This window comes from Pleurodeles waltl, chromosome 11 (assembly GCF_031143425.1).
Source record: "Pleurodeles waltl isolate 20211129_DDA chromosome 11, aPleWal1.hap1.20221129, whole genome shotgun sequence".
Lineage (NCBI taxonomy): Eukaryota > Metazoa > Chordata > Amphibia > Caudata > Salamandridae > Pleurodeles > Pleurodeles waltl.
In genome coordinates, this window is record NC_090450.1 from 148487585 (window position 1) to 148514319 (window position 26735).

Sequence of the window (26735 nt, forward strand, 5' to 3'; positions counted from 1 at the left end):
AATTTCCTTGTTATCTCTAGCTCAAGGTCAAATAAAACAATACCCAAAATGAGTAGTCTGACTTGATGTGTTTTTATCTTACTTGTTTATATTACTGCATTTAAGACTTGCATCTTAATGCACATAGGTTTTGTCAAACCCTCCTAAAGATATGTCAGGAACTCTCATCTTAAATAAGCTACAATGTAAAAGAGCTGCCACTTGACCACTTGTCAGGAGAGGTCCATTGCCCCAGATTATTGTTCAAATTCTGCCAGAGAAGATCTTAACTGCGAGACTGTAGAGATGAGGCTGTGTCATGCTGAAAGCTAGTACCAAGCCAAGTACAGGGGGAGAGGTGCTACTGCTACGCATGTTTTCTTTTTAAAGGGAACAGTGTCTTCTTGACTTCTGATAACTTCAGCGCTTTGCTGTAAACAGGTATGCAGCACATTGATTCTCCCTAACAAACTCCAGAGGCAAGGTATACTAATTCATGCTCTCCTAGTGTAGTACATAGAAGTAGGTTTTTGGATACTAGGTTGTTAGATGACATACTTTGTGCTATATTAGTGATATCCTGTGTGGTTGTTTTAGTTGTGCTAAGCAACAGGATGAAACAGCTGATATAAATGCTTTTTAGCTAAAATGTTTTTCCATAGTGTAGTTTGTGTGTGGGATTTTGTAAAAAACATATTTGGCTTTTCAAATTACCATGGCATCCCTGGAAACCTGTTAAGGGACTGTTACTAACACAAAATTTTGACACAAGGGTCGGCTTCTCCGCAGTGGCGAAGGAGCATCGCCCTCCTGGCTAAGCCAGGAGATAAAAGACAAAACAATATTTAATTATTGTTTCATCTTTCATCTGCTGGCTCAGCCAGCAGCATGTTCAGGGTGGGGGGGGGGGGGGCAGGGCCGTGTGGGAGGTGGAAGAGGGAGGATTGAAGTAAACTAAGTGCCCATGTGTGTTTGCCCTGCCGTCTCAGGCCGGCCAAACACGCATGCGCACTTAGGTTTCTCCAGCCCAGCTGTGTTCACAGCCAGTCTGGAAAAACTGCACAGACCCCAGTGTTGTGTCTTAGTGGCCGTCCAAGCCGCTGAGACTAATGCTGGTGCTGCTTTCATGCTAGGTTTAGCATGAAAGCAGCACCAGGATTGCTGGGGAGACAGTGCCACAAGAAGACTAGAGTAGCAACTCGGCACGAGGCAGTGGCGGTTATTATATTTTTTTGATTTGGCTTCTCCTCCATTCCCTTCCCTCCTCCGTTCCTTCCCTTCAGATTTGTGGCCTCCATCGCTGATTGACACCACTTCAACTATGCATTGGGTGTGGTTCCGCTGGGCAATAATAACTTGTCTTTCACATTTAATTATTGGTGCATTGAACTAAGCTCACTTGTGTCACCCATGTGTGTGAAAACAAACATTATGGAGCTAAGCCAAGTCTTAGTTTATGCGACACAACAAAGCAACTAATGAAAACTTTAAATGAATTTAACATAACCTTATAACCCATCACATTAGCTATACCTTTAGTAACTGACAACAATGGGAAGCATGATTTGTGAAAGGATACTCTTCTACCAAATTGATTTTATTTTGCCAGGGAGATTGAGACTCTGGAAGTGCAAATAATTCACCTCTCCCTCCCAGCCTGGTTCTATCACTGCAAACCAGTGACACTGTGATTCATAGGAGGAGGGAGGTGGGAACACTGATTGTTTTACCTTACCCTGCAGCCATAGCCTCTCTCATTCCCTTGTGCAATCCACATACCCAGAGAAAAGACAGGGGGAGGGAGAGACAACGCCTGTATTTAAGGACATTGTAATATTGATGGCAGCAGGCCTATACCAGTGTATGCATCCCACTGCTGCTCAATTGTCAACATTCCGCTGTTCTTTTATTTTGCATGGTTTTCCACATAGCAGAGTATGTCTACATACTATATCTAGTGGAGAATATTTTTAGTACCAGGGAACAAGAGGCTAATCAAGGCCTCACTTGTGAGGGTGATGGATGTTAATCTACAGCTTAACACTATGGAGTATCTCATTTGTGATTTTTTTCTGTTTTACCCAAACCTTAACCTGCCAGGTTAGGTGAAACAGTTTACCATTGGTGACGAAGCCCCTTGAGACACAAAAATACCTGAGTTTCCATAGGCAAGAGAGCATTTGTTCTGCTTCCTCCCAGATCTCACTTTGTAATAGAGATGTGCCAAAAATGTTGGCATTGTGAAGTGTTTGCAAAGCAGTCATCAAATAGTATTATGTTGCTGCCAGGGAGTTGTGTGATATTTAACCTTCAGCATACTTGCAGAGCCTAGCATTACTAGGAGATCCTGGCAGAGATGATGTGATATGATTATGGCATGTAATTAACATTATCTTCCAATTTAGTTTCCTCAACATTAATTACAGTACTGTTTTGTTTGGAAACAACAATTATTCTTTCTTTTTTATATTGATAACGACAGATGACTTTCAGAGCACATGCCATGGCCTTTTCGTGGACCATACAATTGCTAATTGATGTTTATGGGCAGCCGGGAATTATCCATTTGAAATCAGTGATCTGTTAGTACAAGTAGTGCCAAAGTGCATGCCGGTAACGGGAGGATGATTATTTACTGTCACCTGTCAAATACAGCTATCAAGAATAATAATACACACGATAGTACAAGAGCACCTTTAGTTTCCGGAGCTTTGGGATGCGTTTTTTTTTCAGTAAGGAAGAGTAAACAATGTTTTTCATTCAGACTGAGAAAGTGATTAAGTAAAAATATGCTAGTGCAGCTTCGACTCACCAGCAGGCATGATCCGAATGCTAATGTGACCGAGCAACATTGTGTTATTAATTATCATTACTATAGCTTTTTAATAATGTCCAGAATTTTGATATTGCACAGCTATGTACATGATATGTTTAATTTATGTCGGTAGACTCACGCACTGGGCACGGGCACACATTTTTGGAGACAATATATATGTTTTTCATCCTCACAATATGACCCAGGGAAGGAAATACATTTGGAAGAGGGAGAAAGAAGGGGGAAGAAAAAGGTAAGAAAACTATGACTAGTAGTAGAATCCTGACAAGCAGGGAATGCTAAAGTGCTTGCATGGGTGAGATCAGGAAAAAAATGCTTTTTGGTATGTACCAAGCCCAAATTGCGACTTAGTAATTTGTTAACTGATTCGCAATTTGGGTTTTCCAATTCGGTATTTGGAAGTAGTGTGATGAGGGCACCCTAATGCCGAATCAGAAAGGTATGCACAAATGTTTTGTGACCTGAAATGCTGTTGCACAGCATTTACAATTTTACACCAGTTGAAAGTTGATGGTAACCCATTCGCAAATAGGAAGGAGGCCCCAAGGAACCCCCTTCTCCTCTGAGAATGGTTGGAAAAATATTTTGAAGACGAGGCAGTGCTCCTACTTTTAAAAAAAAGAAACGTCAACGTTTTTTTTTCTTTTTAAACGCATCCCATTTTCCCTTAAGAAAACAGGCTGCCTTTAAAAAAAAATAGTACTTTATTTAAAAGCAATCTCAGACATCGTGATCTGTTGACGCCAGCAGGCCACGATCCCTGTGATGGCAACGAATCATAGTGGGTCACAAATTATGACTTCCCCCTTAATAATTATTAGGTAGGTTTATTTGCGACCCCCACTACCAATTGCAAATGGAACTCAAAAGTTTCTTTGATTAGGAAGATTGATTTCCTATTTGTGATTTGCCAAAAATTGCAATTAGGTGAGAGAGTGAACACGGCTCGTGATAGAAAGGGGCATGATATTGAGTCATCAGTAGGCAGTCTTGGTATTTGGCAACACGGTATTCAGCACGTGTACTTAGTTTTTAAGAAAATGAAGCACTGTCACATTAAGTGCCCAATGACTGATTGGCTCCACCCTCCTCCGCATGCCCCTGTGTCTGTCCCACTTACCCCCTATTCACTTTAAAGCAACCCACCTATCTCACCCCTGAAGCCATAATACACCTTTATCCAAACCTTACCACTGCTACCCTCAGTAACACCCCTTTAACATAACCTCTCTCATGCCCCATTTCCAGTTTTTTTTTTTTTTTAGCTCAGGCCTGACAACGTTAGTTGTTAGTCTGAGCTTTTTAAATCAATACACCATAAATAGTACACAGAGAGGAGATGCGGGTCAGACCCCTTCAACTACTGCTTTCTTATGGCAATGTAACCAGGCATTAAAGCGCCTAGAAGTGGCCTTTTGGATCAGTGCTATCCATACATTTGGCCATATGACATAAGTGTGTTGGGAAATTATGTGCATTGTTTTGTATATTTTTACAGCATCCAGAATCCTAGAGAACATGGACTCGTCAGCAGAGCCCTGCAATGATTTTTATCAGTACGCCTGCGGTGGTTGGCTAAAGAAGAACATCATCCCTGAGACCAGCTCTCGCTATAGCAGCTTTGACATTTTAAGAAATGAACTCGAAGTTGTTTTGAAAGGTCAGTGAAATTTAAGTCTGCATCTGAAAACCTGAACCCTGTGTGAGATTTCCTTTTCGGGACTTAGGCTGCTAACAGTTCTTATCTTTAATATGATAGGATTACAGATTGCAATTTTGATACAGTTCATTGCAGGAAAAGCTTTCTTTGATTCTCCAAGCCGAAGAATATCCCTTTCTGAGGAAAGAAAGAAAGTGATTGTGTGTTCTTCCACTGAAGGCATTGGCAAAGAGCAGCAGATGGATAAGTGCTAAACCTTACAATGACTAGTGCTTTTCTGTACATTGTTGAACACTGCGACCGAGGGCGACAATAATGACAGCCTGTCAGGTATTCAAATATTTGGCCACCATATCTAGCGGTAACCTGCAGTGCAGTATTTCAACATGTATATGGTTGAAGTTAGTGGATAGTGGCCTCTCTCCTGTAGATATGGAAGCAGGCATGAAGTGGGAACAATACTATGGTCTCTGACACTTCCTAAGATATGCCTTTAATGATGTGTACTGATGTTTGTAAACAATCAAGAGTGTGAATTGTGTGGCCCCGGGTGTAAGTGATAATAGCACTGGCATAGCCGACAGTTCTGGCTTTTCTAATAAGTAAAGGTACTTATTCATTTGGTGCGTTGTACGGTGAAAGGGTGGGTGGGTAGAGATGAGCATGCGACAATAGTTGGAAGCAAGAATGAGTTATACGTGCATAGTTGGATAGATTGGTGAGTGGGTGTATGGCTAGATGGCTAAATGAACATAGCAGTTTACGAATCATTATATGGGAGAGTGGATGTGTGGGCTGATAACTGAGTGTCCGGTTAGAAGAGCAAACAATTGTGTGTGTTGATGTGCACATGGATGAATCAGTGAGCTAATGAATTGATAGATGGTTGCACGTATGGATGAGTGAGTGGGAGTGCATACATTGATGGACGAGTGAGTGTATGGATAGATAAGTGAATCAGATTTGTTTGAAACGCTTATATAGGCAGGGGGCGTCGTTTGCCATCTACAGTTTAAGTATTTTCTTTTTACAACCCATCCAAAATAGTTTTAACACACCATTTACGACCTTAATCGCATCTAAGTGGCAGTGCATGAAATGGATGCCAACGATATGCCATGATTATCATAATGATGCCCTGGTATGCATTGTACCATATGTTGTTTTCCATCGTCCTATGAATGCAGGTGTCATCATTTTGCCATGTTGGGGAGCACATTCATTACAAGGATGCTCACAGTTTGTCGACATTAATTATTATTGTACCAGGGACAACTTTATGCCCGTGGTGGGCACAATTGTTTTACGGATGATCATAAGATGTTAAAAAGACCACAATTCAAGAGGCCACGCATTATGCCAAAGATGGACACCTTCAATCCTTGGGCATCAACAGTATTAAAAAAATATCACCTTCATGCCAGGGCCAGCATTCTGATAAGGGTGGGCACCATCATGCTATAGATGCCCAGAATATGGCAAAATTACCACTATTATGTGAAAGATCCTCCGCATCTTGCCAGATGTGGACCTCATCACATTGGAAATAGATCCAGTATGTTGGAAGGTGAGGGAGGGTCACTAGCTTTTATTTATGAGTTGATATTAGCGTCTGATCGGTGTTCTGTGATTGGTACACAACCAGTTTGAGGGACGCATTCACACATGCACCCATACACACACATGCATTAACTCTCATCAATCACATTTTTTTATTCATATTTCTTATGAATACAGCTTAATCCCTATCTTCCAGCTGTTCTCCTTCCACTTGTTATGGAGTACACAAAGCAGCCATTAGTACTTCTCATCATCTGCTCATCATTATCCCTTGGTAGCTATGGAGCTGAAGAGGCTGGGAAACGTTCAGCTGTGTGAACTCATTATTTAGGTAAAGATTTAGTAGCACTCAGTAGTGAAAGAAACACCTTAAGCATATGGAAGCATGGTCAAAGTCCAATCAGATGAAAACTGGGTGAAGAGCCTACTCACCGCTCAAGTCCTATTCACTTAAATAAACAGGCTCTTCCAACTGCCTCAGTCCCCAAAAGTTTTGGACAGGGAGACGGACAGTCAAAGTCATCCAGTGAGGAGAGATGGAGGCACCCACTGGCAGAGGTGGGGTTGCCATCTCTGATGCCATACAGCCAGTGAACTCCTTTCATAGTCTAACAATGATAAGAATTTCCAAAAAATCACTACCAGAATATATTTTCTTCTGTGATGGATTACAAGCACCTTAGTGTCCAAGCTATGATACCGATCACCCTAATTGTAGGCCAGATTAATAAAAGTAATTCAATAACAAACAATGAATGTTTTTACAGCAGCATCTATTTAAGAGATGAGCTTGGTGACATGTGAGGGTTCTTTGATGGTTGAGAAATGAGAAGGAGCCGCTGGTGTCTGAGCACCAGATTTCTTCTGTGAATAAACTCATCTTGTGCCCAATTAAGAAGTCTCTAGTCTTATTTGAAGAGGACTCACAACATATTTTGGCGACAAGAATGGGATAGTCAAGGAACCTGTGAAAAGCAGAGACTTTGGGGCTGATTACGACCCTAGCAGAGGGGATTACTCCATCCCAAATGTGACAGATATCCAGCCCGATGTGTTACACGTTTCATAGGATAGAATGTGATACGCGGGGTGGGATATCCGTCACATTTGGGATGTAGTAATCCCCTCTGCCATGGTCTTAATCAGGCCCTTGTCTATTGTTCACGGAAACATTTGGTGTTGCTGAGTCCCATGAGTGTGGTCGGCCTGCTTTTTCTCTGAGTTTAATTGTGTTCCGTTTCCAGTCCCTTCCTCTTAGATGTTTATCATCTATTATCAACAGGTTACCCATAGACTGTGAGTTTGTATACATGCTTATCGTTTGATGGTCACATATATTTTTAGTGCTTGCACTGCCACATCAGCCATCTCTGGCACAAGATATTTTCAAGAGCGCGAGTTCCACTGATTGTGCTGAACACTCCTGCACTCCTCATCAGCATTGCGGCCACACTGATAACACCACACTGCAGACTTCTCTATATAATAGGAGGGAGTCATTACATGTGACTGCCACATTTGGAGCTTCACACTTCAGTGAGTGAAGGACTGTATTGGTCAGTTTATCTGATATCTCCAATCTTTCCAGTGACTGCTCAGACTTAGCTGGTGATGGGTCCTCCACCAACACACACCAACAAAATACAACCCAGCAGCCAAATTCTTTTTTAGAGGAACTTGGCCGTTACAGAAAGGGTCTACGGCAGAATTACAACAGGTCAGGCCCAAATACAAACCCACCCGCAGGGGGGGCAGGAAACACCACAGCAAACACCAGGGAGGGCATGACTACTCGCTCGACCACAAAAATCCAAAGGACCTGAGTGGTCCCCCCTTGGTACAAAACGTCACCACCTCAGAGGATAATGTACAGGTTATGAATCTTTCCAACTTGAAACTATCTATACATGAAATAAATGTCTTAAAAAAAGGTCTAGGCTTTTGTCCTACTTCTAAACCGGATTACACTAACATACACATCGATCTTTTCAAGTTTGTACGTAATCTCAAACTGAAAAAGTTTTTCCAGAACAAACCAGACATTGACCGGACTTCCCGCACCTCACCACCCATGTGTAACCAATCCATCAAAGACCTACAGGACATTCAAACAATTCTATCCCTTGACAATACTTTGTCTGCACCACCCAACTTTGACGAACTACTCATTCAACTTGACATCACACCCAATTTAGACATCAACAGTGGGCTCAAACCCAGTTCCTCGTTTATACCCACCTTGCCACCAGACAATCACATTGATGTTTTTTATAAAGCTGTCAGCACGGAGTTACACAACCTAGAGGACAAGAACAACACCTGTACCCACAGACCTTACAGAAATCTTAATCCCAATGAACTCCGAGCGCTTCACAAACTTTCTACCTGCCCAGACATAATCATCAGGGAGGCTGACAAAGGGGGTAACGTTGTCATTATGAATAGAACCGACTATATTGCAGAAATCAATAGACAACTCAATGACGCACAGGCCTATTCTGCGTTGCAGACCAACCCCCTTCTCGACATCACCAGCCGCATCGAGAAGAAGTTAACATCTTGGAAGAATCTCTGTCTCCTTACAGACTCAGAATATAAATTTTTGTACACTGAAACACCTAGGGCTCCTTGTATCTACATTCTACCCAAAGTCCACAAACCAGGTGGCTTTCCACCCGGGAGACCCATCATCTCGGGTATTGGATCCCCCACGGAACACATTTCTGAGTACATTGACTTCTTCTTACAACCCTTGGTACATAACCTACCCTCGTACATACAGGACACTAGGGACTTGCTGTGCCAACTCGAAGATATTGAATGGACGGAAGAATGTTTGTTTGTCTGTCTTGACGTTAGTTCTCTCTACACCTCCATTCCCTTGGAGAAGGGTCTAGAAATGCTCCAACTGACGCTTAGTGCCCGTGACGCCACTTTGTACGAACATACACTGATGCTTCTGGACCTCACTCGACTAGTGCTTGAGAATAATGTTTTCCTACATGATGGCAGATGGTTCCGTCAATGTCAGGGTGTAGCCATGGGAGCTAAATTTTCTCCATCCTACGCCAATCTTTACATGGGCCAATTTGAGAAAAAACATCTATGGTCCAACTGTCCTACACACATTACCGAACATATCCTTTACTGGGGGAGATACATTGATGATATTCTTACTATCTGGACTGGCAACATCCCTGACCTCAACCTACTTATAGAACACCTCAACACTAACGAGTTTAACCTAGTGTTCACTCACAAAGTGGACGCTACTCAAATTGAGTTCTTGGACTTACTGCTGTATATCACCAATAATAAGATCATGTCTAGACTTTACAGGAAACCCTCGGCGTGTAACTCCATATTACATGCGCAGAGTGCTCATCCTCTCACGCAGATCAGGGCCATTCCGTACGGTGAAATGGTCAGAATCAGACGCAACTGTACTGACACGGATGTTTTCAAACAGGAACTTAAGAGTCTGACTGAACGCTTCAAAGCCAGAGGATATAATAACAAACTCATCTCGGCTGCCAGTAAGCGCATTTCAAACATGAACCAACACACCTTACTACTTAAGAGCCACAAACTACCTGGCAAAAAAGGGTCTCCCAACAGACGACCGGTCTCTTTCATTACTCAGTACAGCCCTGTTAGCAAAACAGTACTACGCATTCTCAAGAAGCATTGGCACTTGTTAATGTTGGATTCTTGTCTCAAGAATTCAGTGGGCATGTCACCCACTATGGTACACACTAGAGGCCGCACGCTCAGGAACATGTTATGTCCCAGTTTTCTCTGCCCCTCCCCCTCAACTCGTCCACAGGGTTGGATTCCAGATAAACCCAATGGTTTCTACAAATGTGGCTGCTGCATATCCTGTCGACTGGCTCTTAACAAAACTGTATCATTTGCTTACAATACCGGGACCACGCACCACATCAAGACCTTCATGAATTGTAACACCAAATACACGGTGTACTGCCTGATATGTGTTTGTGGCCTAATTTACATTGGTAGCTCCATACGCCCACTTAAGGAACGCATACAGGAACATGTCAGAGCCATCAGAAACATCAACACCAACTATCCCCTTGCTGTACATTTCAACTCCCTGCACGGGGAGAAAGATCTGTTAAACATTAGATTCCATGGTATTACGCATATCCCTAACTCACCAAGATGGGGTGATAGAACAAGGGATCTACGCAGATGCGAGGCTAAGTGGATCCTGAAACTCCGCTCAGTTGAGCTAGGCCTGAACACGGACCGTGAATTACATTACTTTCTTACATGAGCTTCACTGTGTATTATTATCATGTGTTAACCATGTCGTTCGTGATTATGTGGTTCACCATCTACTCTATGGTTGTTTATGACCACCCGTCGCTTTCGAGTACCTTAGTCCGCCATCTTGACGATTTCTTTTTGCTCCTTTACTGCCTGACCAAATGGATATGTGCTAACAGTATCTCACGGGTCACTCTGCATTTTTTAGCATGTTTCCATAATGACGCCTTATTGCGTGTATTCCATTATTTATTCCATACGTATATGTAACCTTTTGTCAATATGCTTCGTGGCCTTGGTCTGTATATCCCTCGCCACTATCTACACGTTGTACTTTACACTTTATTATGTATTTCTTTTTGTACCTAAGTGTTACATATTTACTATGATGCGATCTACCCTTTCATTCACATCATCACCCTTGCTCTCTATCGCCTCCACTCACTCTACTTTACTATATATTCACATTACACACCTGGCATCCGTAACTTAATGGTGCTCTTTAATTTGCACCTTAATGGGTGTTGTTCTCTCTCTCTCTCAACTTACAATCCCAACTTTATTCTTCCAATCACCTTCGTTTACCTTGTATTTCTTTGTCCCCTATGGGTTTCTTTTTCCAACCTACTCTCTCACTCCTGGTCTCTTCCCTTATCCTCTATTCTGTCTCTTTTACTACTTGACGCATCTCACTTATGACGTCCGCATTACTTTCTGTTTATCACCTTGTGTGGTCAACTATCGTTCGCGACAACTTTTACATTTAGGTCCTAAGACCCTCTTTCCCCACACCTAATATGGCCGCCCTACCGTTCCACCACCTTTCTCCATTCTCGGCGCCACTCCTTGACTGCTCTCGTTTTAAGCCGAGAGCTCAGACCCGTACCTGACCGTTACTCTCAACACCAACTTGTTGCCGCGCGTCTTGACGACCTTTCCAGGTAGGCCCTCGGTTGTTTTTTTCCCCTTTGGCTTTCCACTTACCTTCTCAGAGAGCGTTTATCTCTTCACCACGATAAGCTAGTCCCATGGCTGTTACCATTTTTCTTAGCTTCATATCCACATAGACTAGATTTCTTAACGTTCTAAGTACACATGTTCAACTACTTGACTTTTCCTTCTACCAACGTGCCTTTCATTGATTACCCACGACGTGTTTAGTTATTTTCACCGCGCTTTGCTTGCTGCATCACTTTCTCTCACGTCTCGCCTCACCGTGCCGCCTTTATTTATTTTTTAATTTACTTTCTCCGCGTTTAAGCACAGCCCTCTGCTTACGGGCTTCTTTTCACCTTCATTTCTCCTCATTTAACACTATTAGGCGTACCATTAACTATGACTTATCCATATGCTCTTCTTTTTTACTCGGTTCCGATAATGGTTTTCTGGTCGTTACACTCAGCAGACCGTAACGCCGGTTATTCGCTAGGTATACATGAACGCATTTCACTTTTCCTGCACTTGTTCTATTTTTACTTTACGTTCTCCGCATTCACGTTAATCGGCTGTTAACCAAGCATGATTTATGGCTCTCCACCAACACGTTCTTGTCTTGCTGCAGCAGTATATCGTAATTTTTTGACATGCCGCCTCGTTGTTCTAATTCACTGCTCCCAACATACAGCGCAGCCCTTTACACACGGGTTTTTTCTCTACAGATCTTTTTTCCATCTGTTACACCTAGATGCGCTCGCTTTGCGGACCACTTTCATTTTCTATACATATTTATCCAAACAGACCAGGTTGTATCCTCAGCCCTTTTTACTACAGTTAGTTGATTTCGACTACGTGTTACCGATTGGCTTACATGTTTAAGCTTCACCTTTGTTGTTTTAATTCACGATCTGCATCACTGTATCCTTACTCACGATCATTTGGCTCATTATTCCCCCCCTTTTTTATCTTTCCCCTCCTATTTATTACCTACCAGGTTCCGGTCACAGGCTTATCAGGGCCTGCCCACCTTGCATTCAAATACTTTTCCTAACCACTTACTCATTTTCATCATTGACAATTCCACTACAAGAAGGTATGTATTGCTTGTCCCTTTCTCCCCTTTCTTTTACTCTATCATTGGCTCTTTTATCACTCCTTTCTCTCCACACAGATACTTTTGACGTTCCTCAGCCCATACAATTGTATAGGGTTCTCCCTCATAACTTACCTGCGCAACGTACCCTCCTGGCCGGACGGCCCCGGTACGTGCCATGTCCTCTGCTCCTTTCTCTGCCCACTTGGGCTTCATTCATCTTACTACCTTTTTCTTTTTCCCCCTTTTTTTGATATGACCTTCCAAACCCCTGTATTGTGGTTTCAACCTTTTCCTGTCTGCTCTCATTGTCTCTGTCCTTCCGTATGGTTCCATTCTTTCACTCTCTCAAACCTGTCTCACTTCCAATTTATTCGGTTTCTTTCTCACTTCCAAACACTAGCACTTTCTATCTTATGACAAAATCCTATCTTTTAGCTCGAAAAATATTGTTTCTAGATTACGTCACACTCGGTCATTATTCACCTTTTTTTCACATACCTTGCACTTCGTGTCCCTTTTATAAACTTGATCTGCCATGTTTTCTTTAACCTCCACGCACTTACCTGTCAAGATCCACTGATCTCACGTTTGACACACTGGTCACTGGTATCCATTCGTTCGAGTCCTTTCTACACATTCTCCTTTTAGTTTATATACCTCTATATAACTAAAACTGTTGTTTTGATTATTACTTTGCAGCCTTGATAAAGTCACTGTCGTGACGAAACACGTGTTGGCTGTATTGCGCTGATGACACTTTGATGACCAGTATCTGTTAATTAAAGATACCATCTACACATAAGACTTGAGACTTCTTGCAATTGTGTACTTCAACATCATACTACCAGGGGCAACTATCCCTGCCATACTGTTTGGACTATACTTCCTGTGTGCTGTGGCCATTATTGTTCAATTTTGTCTTTGGGTACTGTGATACCCATTCTTGGTGCCTACAGGGTAGTAGGGCACTGGGCCAGGTTGCACCAGACTCATCTATGATCTTGTCACTTGTCTGCAATTACTGTTTTACTGCCTAGATTGTGCGGCGCCTTTCACCCTTACTACCCTACTGTGCTTTGCCCAAGGTCTTTTTCTGTCTGAATAGGGTGTGCCGCACTCTAGCAATATTTACTGCTTTACTGTATTATGTACTTACCTTTTGTGTAAAAGTATACTATTGAGCTAGGCCTCACGACATGGCATCTTTTGATGATAACCGGGACACTCTAGCTGCAGAACTTTTCTCTATGAAATCACCAGTACCACGTACTGCAGATCACACACCCACTAAAGAAGGACTGAGACAAAAATTCATCAAACTAGAGAGACTTAGAAAACAAGAGCTAGCCCGTTGGTGGGATATCACCACCCTTAAACGTTACTTGGAACTCAAACAAGTCCCTAGGGGACTGCGGGTGATAATATTCCCATCCTTCGAAGATCTTGACCCCGACTTACTGGGGGAATGGGAACATCTTATTTCCTCTACTTCTTTCAGCATGATTAACATACTTATTAAACATGCTGATAGAAAACGCATTAAACTGCTCCAGGATATCTCATCCCTGGAAGAAGAGATCAAGAACCTTAACCTCACTGAAGCCACTGACAAAAACTACACGATCATGAGAGAGATTCTTACTGGGTATCAACTATACATCAAAGATAAGAAAATGCGCAAACTTATCAGGGACGACTACGACTACAAGAATGGTAGAATCTACACTTTTGCACGCAGGTTTGACCAGATCAATAGGGAGACTAGCATCAGACCGACCAAGGCTACTACTCCCGTTGGCTCAATCGCAGGCAGTTTATCTGATATCTCCAATCTTTCCAGTGACTGCTCAGACTTAGCTGGTGATGGGTCCTCCACCAACACACACCAACAAAATACAACCCAGCAGCCAAATTCTTTTTTAGAGGAACTTGGCCGTTACAGAAAGGGTCTACGGCAGAATTACAACAGGTCAGGCCCAAATACAAACCCACCCGCAGGGGGGGCAGGAAACACCACAGCAAACACCAGGGAGGGCATGACTACTCGCTCGACCACAAAAATCCAAAGGACCTGAGTGGTCCCCCCTTGGTACAAAACGTCACCACCTCAGAGGATAATGTACAGGTTATGAATCTTTCCAACTTGAAACTATCTATACATGAAATAAATGTCTTAAAAAAAGGTCTAGGCTTTTGTCCTACTTCTAAACCGGATTACACTAACATACACATCGATCTTTTCAAGTTTGTACGTAATCTCAAACTGAAAAAGTTTTTCCAGAACAAACCAGACATTGACCGGACTTCCCGCACCTCACCACCCATGTGTAACCAATCCATCAAAGACCTACAGGACATTCAAACAATTCTATCCCTTGACAATACTTTGTCTGCACCACCCAACTTTGACGAACTACTCATTCAACTTGACATCACACCCAATTTAGACATCAACAGTGGGCTCAAACCCAGTTCCTCGTTTATACCCACCTTGCCACCAGACAATCACATTGATGTTTTTTATAAAGCTGTCAGCACGGAGTTACACAACCTAGAGGACAAGAACAACACCTGTACCCACAGACCTTACAGAAATCTTAATCCCAATGAACTCCGAGCGCTTCACAAACTTTCTACCTGCCCAGACATAATCATCAGGGAGGCTGACAAAGGGGGTAACGTTGTCATTATGAATAGAACCGACTATATTGCAGAAATCAATAGACAACTCAATGACGCACAGGCCTATTCTGCGTTGCAGACCAACCCCCTTCTCGACATCACCAGCCGCATCGAGAAGAAGTTAACATCTTGGAAGAATCTCTGTCTCCTTACAGACTCAGAATATAAATTTTTGTACACTGAAACACCTAGGGCTCCTTGTATCTACATTCTACCCAAAGTCCACAAACCAGGTGGCTTTCCACCCGGGAGACCCATCATCTCGGGTATTGGATCCCCCACGGAACACATTTCTGAGTACATTGACTTCTTCTTACAACCCTTGGTACATAACCTACCCTCGTACATACAGGACACTAGGGACTTGCTGTGCCAACTCGAAGATATTGAATGGACGGAAGAATGTTTGTTTGTCTGTCTTGACGTTAGTTCTCTCTACACCTCCATTCCCTTGGAGAAGGGTCTAGAAATGCTCCAACTGACGCTTAGTGCCCGTGACGCCACTTTGTACGAACATACACTGATGCTTCTGGACCTCACTCGACTAGTGCTTGAGAATAATGTTTTCCTACATGATGGCAGATGGTTCCGTCAATGTCAGGGTGTAGCCATGGGAGCTAAATTTTCTCCATCCTACGCCAATCTTTACATGGGCCAATTTGAGAAAAAACATCTATGGTCCAACTGTCCTACACACATTACCGAACATATCCTTTACTGGGGGAGATACATTGATGATATTCTTACTATCTGGACTGGCAACATCCCTGACCTCAACCTACTTATAGAACACCTCAACACTAACGAGTTTAACCTAGTGTTCACTCACAAAGTGGACGCTACTCAAATTGAGTTCTTGGACTTACTGCTGTATATCACCAATAATAAGATCATGTCTAGACTTTACAGGAAACCCTCGGCGTGTAACTCCATATTACATGCGCAGAGTGCTCATCCTCTCACGCAGATCAGGGCCATTCCGTACGGTGAAATGGTCAGAATCAGACGCAACTGTACTGACACGGATGTTTTCAAACAGGAACTTAAGAGTCTGACTGAACGCTTCAAAGCCAGAGGATATAATAACAAACTCATCTCGGCTGCCAGTAAGCGCATTTCAAACATGAACCAACACACCTTACTACTTAAGAGCCACAAACTACCTGGCAAAAAAGGGTCTCCCAACAGACGACCGGTCTCTTTCATTACTCAGTACAGCCCTGTTAGCAAAACAGTACTACGCATTCTCAAGAAGCATTGGCACTTGTTAATGTTGGATTCTTGTCTCAAGAATTCAGTGGGCATGTCACCCACTATGGTACACACTAGAGGCCGCACGCTCAGGAACATGTTATGTCCCAGTTTTCTCTGCCCCTCCCCCTCAACTCGTCCACAGGGTTGGATTCCAGATAAACCCAATGGTTTCTACAAATGTGGCTGCTGCATATCCTGTCGACTGGCTCTTAACAAAACTGTATCATTTGCTTACAATACCGGGACCACGCACCACATCAAGACCTTCATGAATTGTAACACCAAATACACGGTGTACTGCCTGATATGTGTTTGTGGCCTAATTTACATTGGTAGCTCCATACGCCCACTTAAGGAACGCATACAGGAACATGTCAGAGCCATCAGAAACATCAACACCAACTATCCCCTTGCTGTACATTTCAACTCCCTGCACGGGGAGAAAGATCTGTTAAACATTAGATTCCATGGTATTACGCATATCCCTAACTCACCAAGATGGGGTGATAGAACAAGGGATCTACGCAGATGCGAGGCTAAGTGGATCCTGAAACTCCGCTCAGTTGAGCTAGGCCTGAACACGGACCGTGAATTACATTACTTTCTTACATGAGCTTCACTGTGTATTATTATCATGTGTTAACCATGTCGTTCGTGATTATGTGGTTCACCATCTACTCTATGGTTGTTTATGACCACCCGTCGCTTTCGAGTACCTTAGTCCGCCATCTTGACGATTTCTTTTTGCTCCTTTACTGCCTGACCAAATGGATATGTGCTAACAGTATCTCACGGGTCACTCTGCATTTTTTAGCATGTTTCCATAATGACGCCTTATTGCGTGTATTCCATTATTTATTCCATACGTATATGTAACCTTTTGTCAATATGCTTCGTGGCCTTGGTCTGTATATCCCTCGCCACTATCTACACGTTGTACTTTACACTTTATTATGTATTTCTTTTTGTACCTAAGTGTTACATATTTACTATGATGCGATCTACCCTTTCATTCACATCATCACCCTTGCTCTCTATCGCCTCCACTCACTCTACTTTACTATATATTCACATTACACACCTGGCATCCGTAACTTAATGGTGCTCTTTAATTTGCACCTTAATGGGTGTTGTTCTCTCTCTCTCTCAACTTACAATCCCAACTTTATTCTTCCAATCACCTTCGTTTACCTTGTATTTCTTTGTCCCCTATGGGTTTCTTTTTCCAACCTACTCTCTCACTCCTGGTCTCTTCCCTTATCCTCTATTCTGTCTCTTTTACTACTTGACGCATCTCACTTATGACGTCCGCATTACTTTCTGTTTATCACCTTGTGTGGTCAACTATCGTTCGCGACAACTTTTACATTTAGGTCCTAAGACCCTCTTTCCCCACACCTAATATGGCCGCCCTACCGTTCCACCACCTTTCTCCATTCTCGGCGCCACTCCTTGACTGCTCTCGTTTTAAGCCGAGAGCTCAGACCCGTACCTGACCGTTACTCTCAACACCAACTTGTTGCCGCGCGTCTTGACGACCTTTCCAGGTAGGCCCTCGGTTGTTTTTTTCCCCTTTGGCTTTCCACTTACCTTCTCAGAGAGCGTTTATCTCTTCACCACGATAAGCTAGTCCCATGGCTGTTACCATTTTTCTTAGCTTCATATCCACATAGACTAGATTTCTTAACGTTCTAAGTACACATGTTCAACTACTTGACTTTTCCTTCTACCAACGTGCCTTTCATTGATTACCCACGACGTGTTTAGTTATTTTCACCGCGCTTTGCTTGCTGCATCACTTTCTCTCACGTCTCGCCTCACCGTGCCGCCTTTATTTATTTTTTAATTTACTTTCTCCGCGTTTAAGCACAGCCCTCTGCTTACGGGCTTCTTTTCACCTTCATTTCTCCTCATTTAACACTATTAGGCGTACCATTAACTATGACTTATCCATATGCTCTTCTTTTTTACTCGGTTCCGATAATGGTTTTCTGGTCGTTACACTCAGCAGACCGTAACGCCGGTTATTCGCTAGGTATACATGAACGCATTTCACTTTTCCTGCACTTGTTCTATTTTTACTTTACGTTCTCCGCATTCACGTTAATCGGCTGTTAACCAAGCATGATTTATGGCTCTCCACCAACACGTTCTTGTCTTGCTGCAGCAGTATATCGTAATTTTTTGACATGCCGCCTCGTTGTTCTAATTCACTGCTCCCAACATACAGCGCAGCCCTTTACACACGGGTTTTTTCTCTACAGATCTTTTTTCCATCTGTTACACCTAGATGCGCTCGCTTTGCGGACCACTTTCATTTTCTATACATATTTATCCAAACAGACCAGGTTGTTTCCTCAGCCCTTTTTACTACAGTTAGTTGATTTCGACTACGTGTTACCGATTGGCTTACATGTTTAAGCTTCACCTTTGTTGTTTTAATTCACGATCTGCATCACTGTATCCTTACTCACGATCATTTGGCTCATTATTCCCCCCCTTTTTTATCTTTCCCCTCCTATTTATTACCTACCAGGTTCCGGTCACAGGCTTATCAGGGCCTGCCCACCTTGCATTCAAATACTTTTCCTAACCACTTACTCATTTTCATCATTGACAATTCCACTATAAGAAGGTATGTATTGCTTGTCCCTTTCTCCCCTTTCTTTTACTCTATCATTGGCTCTTTTATCACTCCTTTCTCTCCACACAGATACTTTTGACGTTCCTCAGCCCATACAATTGTATAGGGTTCTCCCTCATAACTTACCTGCGCAACGTACCCTCCTGGCCGGACGGCCCCGGTACGTGCCATGTCCTCTGCTCCTTTCTCTGCCCACTTGGGCTTCATTCATCTTACTACCTTTTTCTTTTTCCCCCTTTTTTTGATATGACCTTCCAAACCCCTGTATTGTGGTTTCAACCTTTTCCTGTCTGCTCTCATTGTCTCTGTCCTTCCGTATGGTTCCATTCTTTCACTCTCTCAAACCTGTCTCACTTCCAATTTATTCGGTTTCTTTCTCACTTCCAAACACTAGCACTTTCTATCTTATGACAAAATCCTATCTTTTAGCTCGAAAAATATTGTTTCTAGATTACGTCACACTCGGTCATTATTCACCTTTTTTTCACATACCTTGCACTTCGTGTCCCTTTTATAAACTTGATCTGCCATGTTTTCTTTAACCTCCACGCACTTACCTGTCAAGATCCACTGATCTCACGTTTGACACACTGGTCACTGGTATCCATTCGTTCGAGTCCTTTCTACACATTCTCCTTTTAGTTTATATACCTCTATATAACTAAAACTGTTGTTTTGATTATTACTTTGCAGCCTTGATAAAGTCACTGTCGTGACGAAACACGTGTTGGCTGTATTGCGCTGATGACACTTTGATGACCAGTATCTGTTAATTAAAGATACCATCTACACATAAGACTTGAGACTTCTTGCAATTGTGTACTTCAACATCATACTACCAGGGGCAACTATCCCTGCCATACTGTTTGGACTATACTTCCTGTGTGCTGTGGCCATTATTGTTCAATTTTGTCTTTGGGTACTGTGATACCCATTCTTGGTGCCTACAGGGTAGTAGGGCACTGGGCCAGGTTGCACCAGACTCATCTATGATCTTGTCACTTGTCTGCAATTACTGTTTTACTGCCTAGATTGTGCGGCGCCTTTCACCCTTACTACCCTACTGTGCTTTGCCCAAGGTCTTTGACTGTATTGGTCCGTTACACCCACCCTTGCTTTCCACTGGTTACCGCTCTGATTTTTACAGTGTGGCATGCACAGAAAAGACAACAAAGAATGACATACGGACATCAAAGTTTATTTTCGGCCCACAATTTATAATTTTTGAATTTTACTTGCCCACAGCTTGTGTGGCCTGATCCTCACAAAACGGTGCTCTTTGTTTTCTGCCGGAGAGCCACCTAGCACACTGCAAAGTGATTTACTAGCAACCTAAGAGTTCTTCTATTGTGGAGTATAAGCTTGCAGTGCAGTCTCACCTAGCTGCTTTCTCTATTACTGCACATCTGCCATTTCTATATTGGAGAACAAGGTTTGAGGTGTCATCATAAGTATAAATTAGTCCATTGTGGTGCCACCTTCGTTTCTAATGCAGCAGGGAGTTCCACCCATTGAATGGGAAGACTGGATGGAAACCTTTGACAATTATTTGGTGGCTCTAGGAGGGACTCATTTTTATCTCATTAGAAATAAAGTGTTGCTGACAGGATGTTTGGGAACAGAAGAGCAACACGTCTTTCAATATTTTCTGTAGGTGCATGACGAGAATGGTGCTGAAATGGAAGATGTATACAAGGATGCAAAATGAGGCTATCAACTCACTTTGCCAAAACTTTAAATATTGTCATGCAACACCTTACATTACATGCACAGCCATAAAAGCTGGAAGAGCCTGTTGAATATTTTTTGTCCCGGTTGAGGGAGTTGGCAACAAAGTGCAAGTTTGAGTTGATGACAGAGGAGCTAATTAGAGATCAACTAATAGTCCAATGTGACAACAAAAAATTCCAGAGTGACTCTGGGCTGCCAGTATTCCAACATTAAAAGAAGCTATCAAGAGTAGTTGAAGAGTCGGACAAGTGCATGAAAGAGATGAAAAAGATGAGCAGTAAAAGCACCTCTGAGGTAGCAGAAGTGGAAAGTGATGCAGATATGGTAGCCTTAGTAAGGAGAAAATTGAGTGTATCTGGCAAGACACAAAACAGAGGGGGAAGTGTGAGTGCTACCAATTGGGCCGAGCCAAGTCATACCACGGGTGTGCTACAAGTGCAGCAGCAACTTCCACCTGGGTGACTCGAAAAGATGTTGTAGCATTAGCAAAAAGAGCCATGCTAGTGGCAGGAAGGGTCATTTTGCATTAGTGTGCAAGGCAGCCAAAAAGAGGGTTGCTTCAGTAGAGGAAACCAAAAAAAGTGCTGGAGCACAAGTTTCTTATGGTTGATTCTGACAAGAGACAATTGACTAGTGATGAGAAATCCAATTGGAGAACACACCCCAAAGTAGATTTGAAAGTGGATGACAAGATGTTTTCTTTAATGATTGTTTCCAGCTCACTCGATACCATTGTACCCAAATATTTGTTTGACCTGATATGGCCTGGGAAAATGTTGTATTGTACTGACATTGTGTTGAAGGTTAACCAAGAGGCCAAGATTGGGGTGATAGGTTTTGTATCTGCGAGGATTGAGTTCATGGGTCACCACACTCATGTAAAAGTATATGTAACTTCTGAAGGTCCAACCATATTAGACTGGTCGCATTAATATGACTTGAACATTGTAGTGAATCCTCGAGCAGTGGATCAAGTCATGGTCTTTGATAGCAAGGATATGTCGCCATTGTTTGAACAATTTAAGTCTGTATTCCAGAACAATTTGTGTCAAATAAAAGACTATCAACACAGAATAATATTAAAGAAAAATTATATTCTAGTGAGGCATGTAGCTAGGAAAGTCCCTTTGACAATACAAGCAGAGGTAAAAAAAATTGTGGAACAAATGATCTAAGATGGAATTATTGATTCGGTTTAGGCCACACAATGGTTACGTTCAGTAGTGATAAGGCTGATGAGTCATTGAGGTTTTGAGTTGACCTTCAGAGCCTGAACCAAAAAGTGGTTATGGATCTTCTCAACATTCTGGAGCTAATATTTCTGTTTGCTGGAGGAAAGCACTTCACAAAACTGGGCCTAAAAAGTGGCTACTATCAGGACCTGTTACACCTAGGCTCTAAGTGTTTGACAATATTCATTGCAACAGAAGGGATTTTCAAGTTTAACAGAATGCTGTTTGGCCTGACCTCTGTGGCGAGTGTTTTTCAAAAACTCCTTTCAAAGGTATTTTCTGGAGTCAACAATGTTGTCTTCTTTCAGGATGACATATTGGAATCTGGGGACAGTATTGATACATGTAATGGCGTGTCATGAGAAGTATTGTTTCAAATTTTAAAGGCTGGTCTCATGCTATGAAAACGGAAATGCAAATTTTTGGTGTGAGAAGTTGAACATTTGGGGTATCTAATTTCTGGGGAGGGTGTGAGACCTAAATATATTATTGTGAGTGCCGTAGTGAATGCAGAGACTCCTGATGATAAAGACAAGTTGCATTCCTTCATGCAATTTGTGAAATATTACTCAAAGTTTTTGAAGGATTTTGCTGACAAGTCAGAACTGTTGAGAGAACTATTGAGGAAATGAAGAAAATATGAGAGGGGAGTAGCTCACAAAACAACTTTTGAGCAAATCAAACATAATATTTCAAATGCTGATATTTTGACTCCATTTCGATGCAATCTGTAAAGTACAGTTGGTATTTCGGCTGTGCTTTCCAAATTACATGGGAAGGTGGAAAGTACATTAGCTTTTGCATCTCGCTCATTGACAGAAGCCGAAAAGAATGACTCTGTCAATGAGAGGGAAGCATTGGCTGCCAGATGGGCGGCAATCACATTTGCAGCTTCATTTGGGGAATAAAGCTAACACTCAGGACCGATTATAAAACATTGCTTAAGGCATTGGGGCCTGATGGGACACAAAAATGCTCGGGTCATTTAGATTGGCTGGCAGTCAAAACGCAAGAATGGAACTGTAAAGTTGAGTATTTTCCTGGTGGGAAGAACACAGTGGTAGACTGTTTGTCCAGGTTGTCCGATAAAATTGCTGTGGAAAGTGATGTGGACACGGAGGAGGTTGTAGAGTAGGTGGTACTGTTTCAATGGAGGAGTGGAGGAAAGAGATGAATAAGCACAAGAAACATAAAGTAGTTATGAGAATGATTAAACGAGGTCTGTGAAGAGAGAGCATGTATTCAGATGCCATCAAACCATGTTTTAAGGTGCGTGAGGAACTATCTTTGAGTGGTAAAAAAAACTCATTAAGAGGGGTGAAAGGTTTGTGCCTCTGGGTGCAGTAAGCAACAAGTTGATGCAATTACCACATTATGGTCACATGGGGCAGATGTTTACCTTATAGAGATTGAAAGCAATGTTTTAGTGGCCCATGATAGACAGAGATGTAAAGCAATGGATTGAGAGTTGCATAGAGTGCAAATATTCTGAGAAAAGATTGAAACTGGGAATGGGTGTCATTGAAGATCAACAGCATATGGCTGAAGCAGATGTTGTGTTGGAAAGGCTTAGCCTAGATTTTATGGGGAATATTGAATTTTTGTCTAAACAGGAGAGAAATGCTGCTGTCCTAGTAGATGTCAAATCGAGGTGGTTTGAAGTGGTCTTTATGGGGAATGTGAACAGTAAGTCTACTATAGCTATGCAGGAAGACATTATTAGTAGAGAAGGTACACCATCCAAACTGATCACTGACAAATAACACTCAGCTCACGTCTCACTATATGAGGAAATTTCTGGAAAGTGGGGGGTGAAACATTATTGTACCTTACTACATAATTTTCAAGGAAACGGTCAAGTGGAGTTGATAAACTGCTTGATTGAAGGGATTAGGGATTAGGTAGTAAGGAAGGGTTGAGTTTCAATAAGGCAGTAAAGGACATGTGGGCATATCGCACTACAGCCAATGATGCCACTGGGAAAACTCCTTTTGAATTGATGAGGGGTATGATAGCAGGGACCAAGTTGGTTCCTTCTTGGCTGGGGGATGGAAATTTTAAGTTGGTGGAAAGAAATGAGAATTGTAGTTACAACGCCCTCCTCAAAAAGCCCAAGGCAGACCCAAAGGACCTCAAGAACTTCCGGTCTATCTCCCTGCTCTCCTTCCCGGCAAAAGTCATCGAGAAGGCTGTCAACAGACAACTAACCCACTTCCTCGAGGAGAACCACAACCTGGACCCTTCCCCATATAGATTCTGCAGCAACCACAACACCAAAACCACCCTAGTCGGTGCCACCAAGAACATCAGAACCATACTGGACAGCGGCGAAACTGCGGCCCTCATCTTCCTGGACCTCTCAACTGCGGTCGACACCGTCTGCCACCACACCCTAGGCAATGCTGAAATCTGTGACAGAGCCCCAGACTGGGCCACCTCCTTTCTCACTGGCAGAACCCAGAGAGTCTGCCTCCCCCTTTTCTGCTTGGAGGCCACAAAAATCATCTGCGGCGTACCCCAGGGTTCGTCCCTCAGCCCGACCCTATTCAACATCTACATGGCCCCGCTCGCTAACATCGCCCAATCCCACAACCTCAACATCATCTCATAAGCCAACGACACCCTGCTGATCCTCTCCCTCACCAAGGACTCCGCCAACACCTACCTCCACAAAGGAATGAAGGCCATCGCCGAATGGATGAAGAGCAGCTGCCTCAAACTCAATTCCGACAAGACGGAAGTCCTTATCTTCGGCTCCACCCCCTCTGCATGGGAAGACTCCTTGTGGCCTGCCACTCTCAGAACCACTCCGACTCCCACCAACCACGCACACGACCTAGGATTCATGTTGGACCCCTCACTATCTATGACCCAACAAGTCAACGCCATCTTCCCCTCCTGCTTCAACACCCTCTGCATGCTCCGAAAGATCTACAAATCGATACCCACTGAAACCAGAAGAACAGTCACCCAAGCCCTCGTAAGCAGCAAACTGGACTATGGCAATGCCCTCTATGCAGGAACCATGGCCAAACTCCAGAATTGGCTGCAACACATCCAGAACGCCTCTGTATGCCTCTTCCTGGACATCCCCCGCCACTGCCACATCACAGACCACCTGAAAAACCTGCACTGGCTCCCAGTCAACAAGAGAAGCACCTTCAAACTCCTCACCCACGCTCACAAAGAACTGCACAACACTGGACCAGAATACCTCAACAGATGACTCTCCTTCTACACCCCGACCCGGCATCTCCGCTCCGCTGACCTCGTAACTGTCCCACACGTCCGCAGAACTACAACCGGCGGTAGATCATTTTCGCACCTCGCCGCTAAAACGTGGAACACTCTTCCCACCCACCTGTGCCAGACCAAAGACCTCCTTACCTTCAGGAAACTTCTCAAGTGCTTGCTGCTCGAGCAGGACCAGCACTTCCACCCCCTTTCCCCCCTCCCCAGCACCTTGAGACCTTCACGGGTGAGTAGTGTGCTTTGATTGATTGATTGACAATTAAGGCATGATTAGAGTTGGAGATTGGGTGAAAGACAAGATGGAGGAGTCAGTTGAGGATTGTCAAAGTTTCAGGGACCCTACGGAGTGAAGATTGTTGGACAAACTGGGTGAAGTTGGACAATAAGCAGAGTTATAATCTGAGATGAGTGGCACTGTTTCAGAAAGGTGGTGCAAGATTATCAGAACTGGAAAAGGTATCTCCGTCTTGTTCAGGCTGAATGATGATGCATGACTGTGATTTGCTAATGCAGCTGGAGGGGAAGAACTTGTCAGAGAGCATTTTCCAGGAATGACTGTGGTATGGGTTATTACGAAAGTCCTCCTTCCTTTTTGCCCTGGTTACCCGCAAACATTTTTACTGATACTGATGGTTGCTGACTTTGACTGTGCCGTGGGCACTACAAATCAGTCCGAGGGCCAGTGGTCTGTGTAAAATAGAATATGCAAATTAGGATAATTAGAATTGGCTGTACCAACCTACCTATATGTCCCTAGTATATGGTAGGGCTTGTAGGTTTAGGGACCCCAGCATAGATAGTACAACCATAGGTGCACAGCTGTGTTGTCCAGTGTCATTTTAAAAACAGGCCTGCCTTGCTGGTTGCTTTCAAGTTAAAGCTAACCCCAAAGTACTTCCAAAGTCCTAAGCTATCTTATTTTTACATATAAGTCACCCCTAAGTGCCCCTAGGGTTGGCTGCAGTGTAACTATGAGCAGGGATGTTATAAACGATGTTTTATAGGCCCTGGTGAGGGAGAAATAGACACATTTATGTTTCTCCATTGTAGTAAATGGGCTCCATAGGCTTACCTGGAGAAACTTTATTTTAAAATAGTAAAGTATTTTTTTTCCATAGGAAGAAGCTAAATATGGCAAGTTTAGTATCAAATTAAAAGTTATAATAAATCCAACAACCTGTCACTGTTGATTTCATATAACTTATACCTACATAGAGTTTTAGAACTCTTGCTAAAAGTAACCAACTTCAGCTATGTAGTGTCCTTCTTTAAATGGTGAGCCTCCGACAGCCTGAGCCAGGCTGCCTTGATGAGGTGTAAAGGGGCCTGGGCTGAAACAAAGGAAGCATCTGGTGGAAGGAGATCTACCTCAGCAGATGGTAGAACAGGATGGGGGACACCAGCCAAACTGGTCTTCCAAGGAGGGAAGGACATTTGGGACAGCAACTGTGCCTCCCCCATTTCCTGTAAACCCAGACACCAGGTACCCCCTGATTAGATTATGAGAGGGCTGGAAAAGTGGTGTGTACAGGGAAACTTAGCCACACCATTGGATGGACTTAACCAGATCTAAACTCTAAGAT

At 43.1% G+C, this 26735-nt stretch overlaps 1 protein-coding gene across 3 annotated transcripts in view; it reads left to right on the forward strand.

Annotated features, from left to right (window-relative positions):
- The window catches only part of MME (membrane metalloendopeptidase), a 352340-nt gene that overhangs the window by 84063 nt on the left and 241542 nt on the right, over window positions 1-26735 (forward strand). For all 3 annotated transcript variants that reach the window (XM_069213314.1, XM_069213315.1, XM_069213313.1), the window contains exon 4: window positions 4314-4475. In XM_069213314.1, the coding sequence (XP_069069415.1) occupies window positions 4314-4475 (162 nt within the window). The remainder of the gene's footprint in view (window positions 1-4313; window positions 4476-26735) is intronic.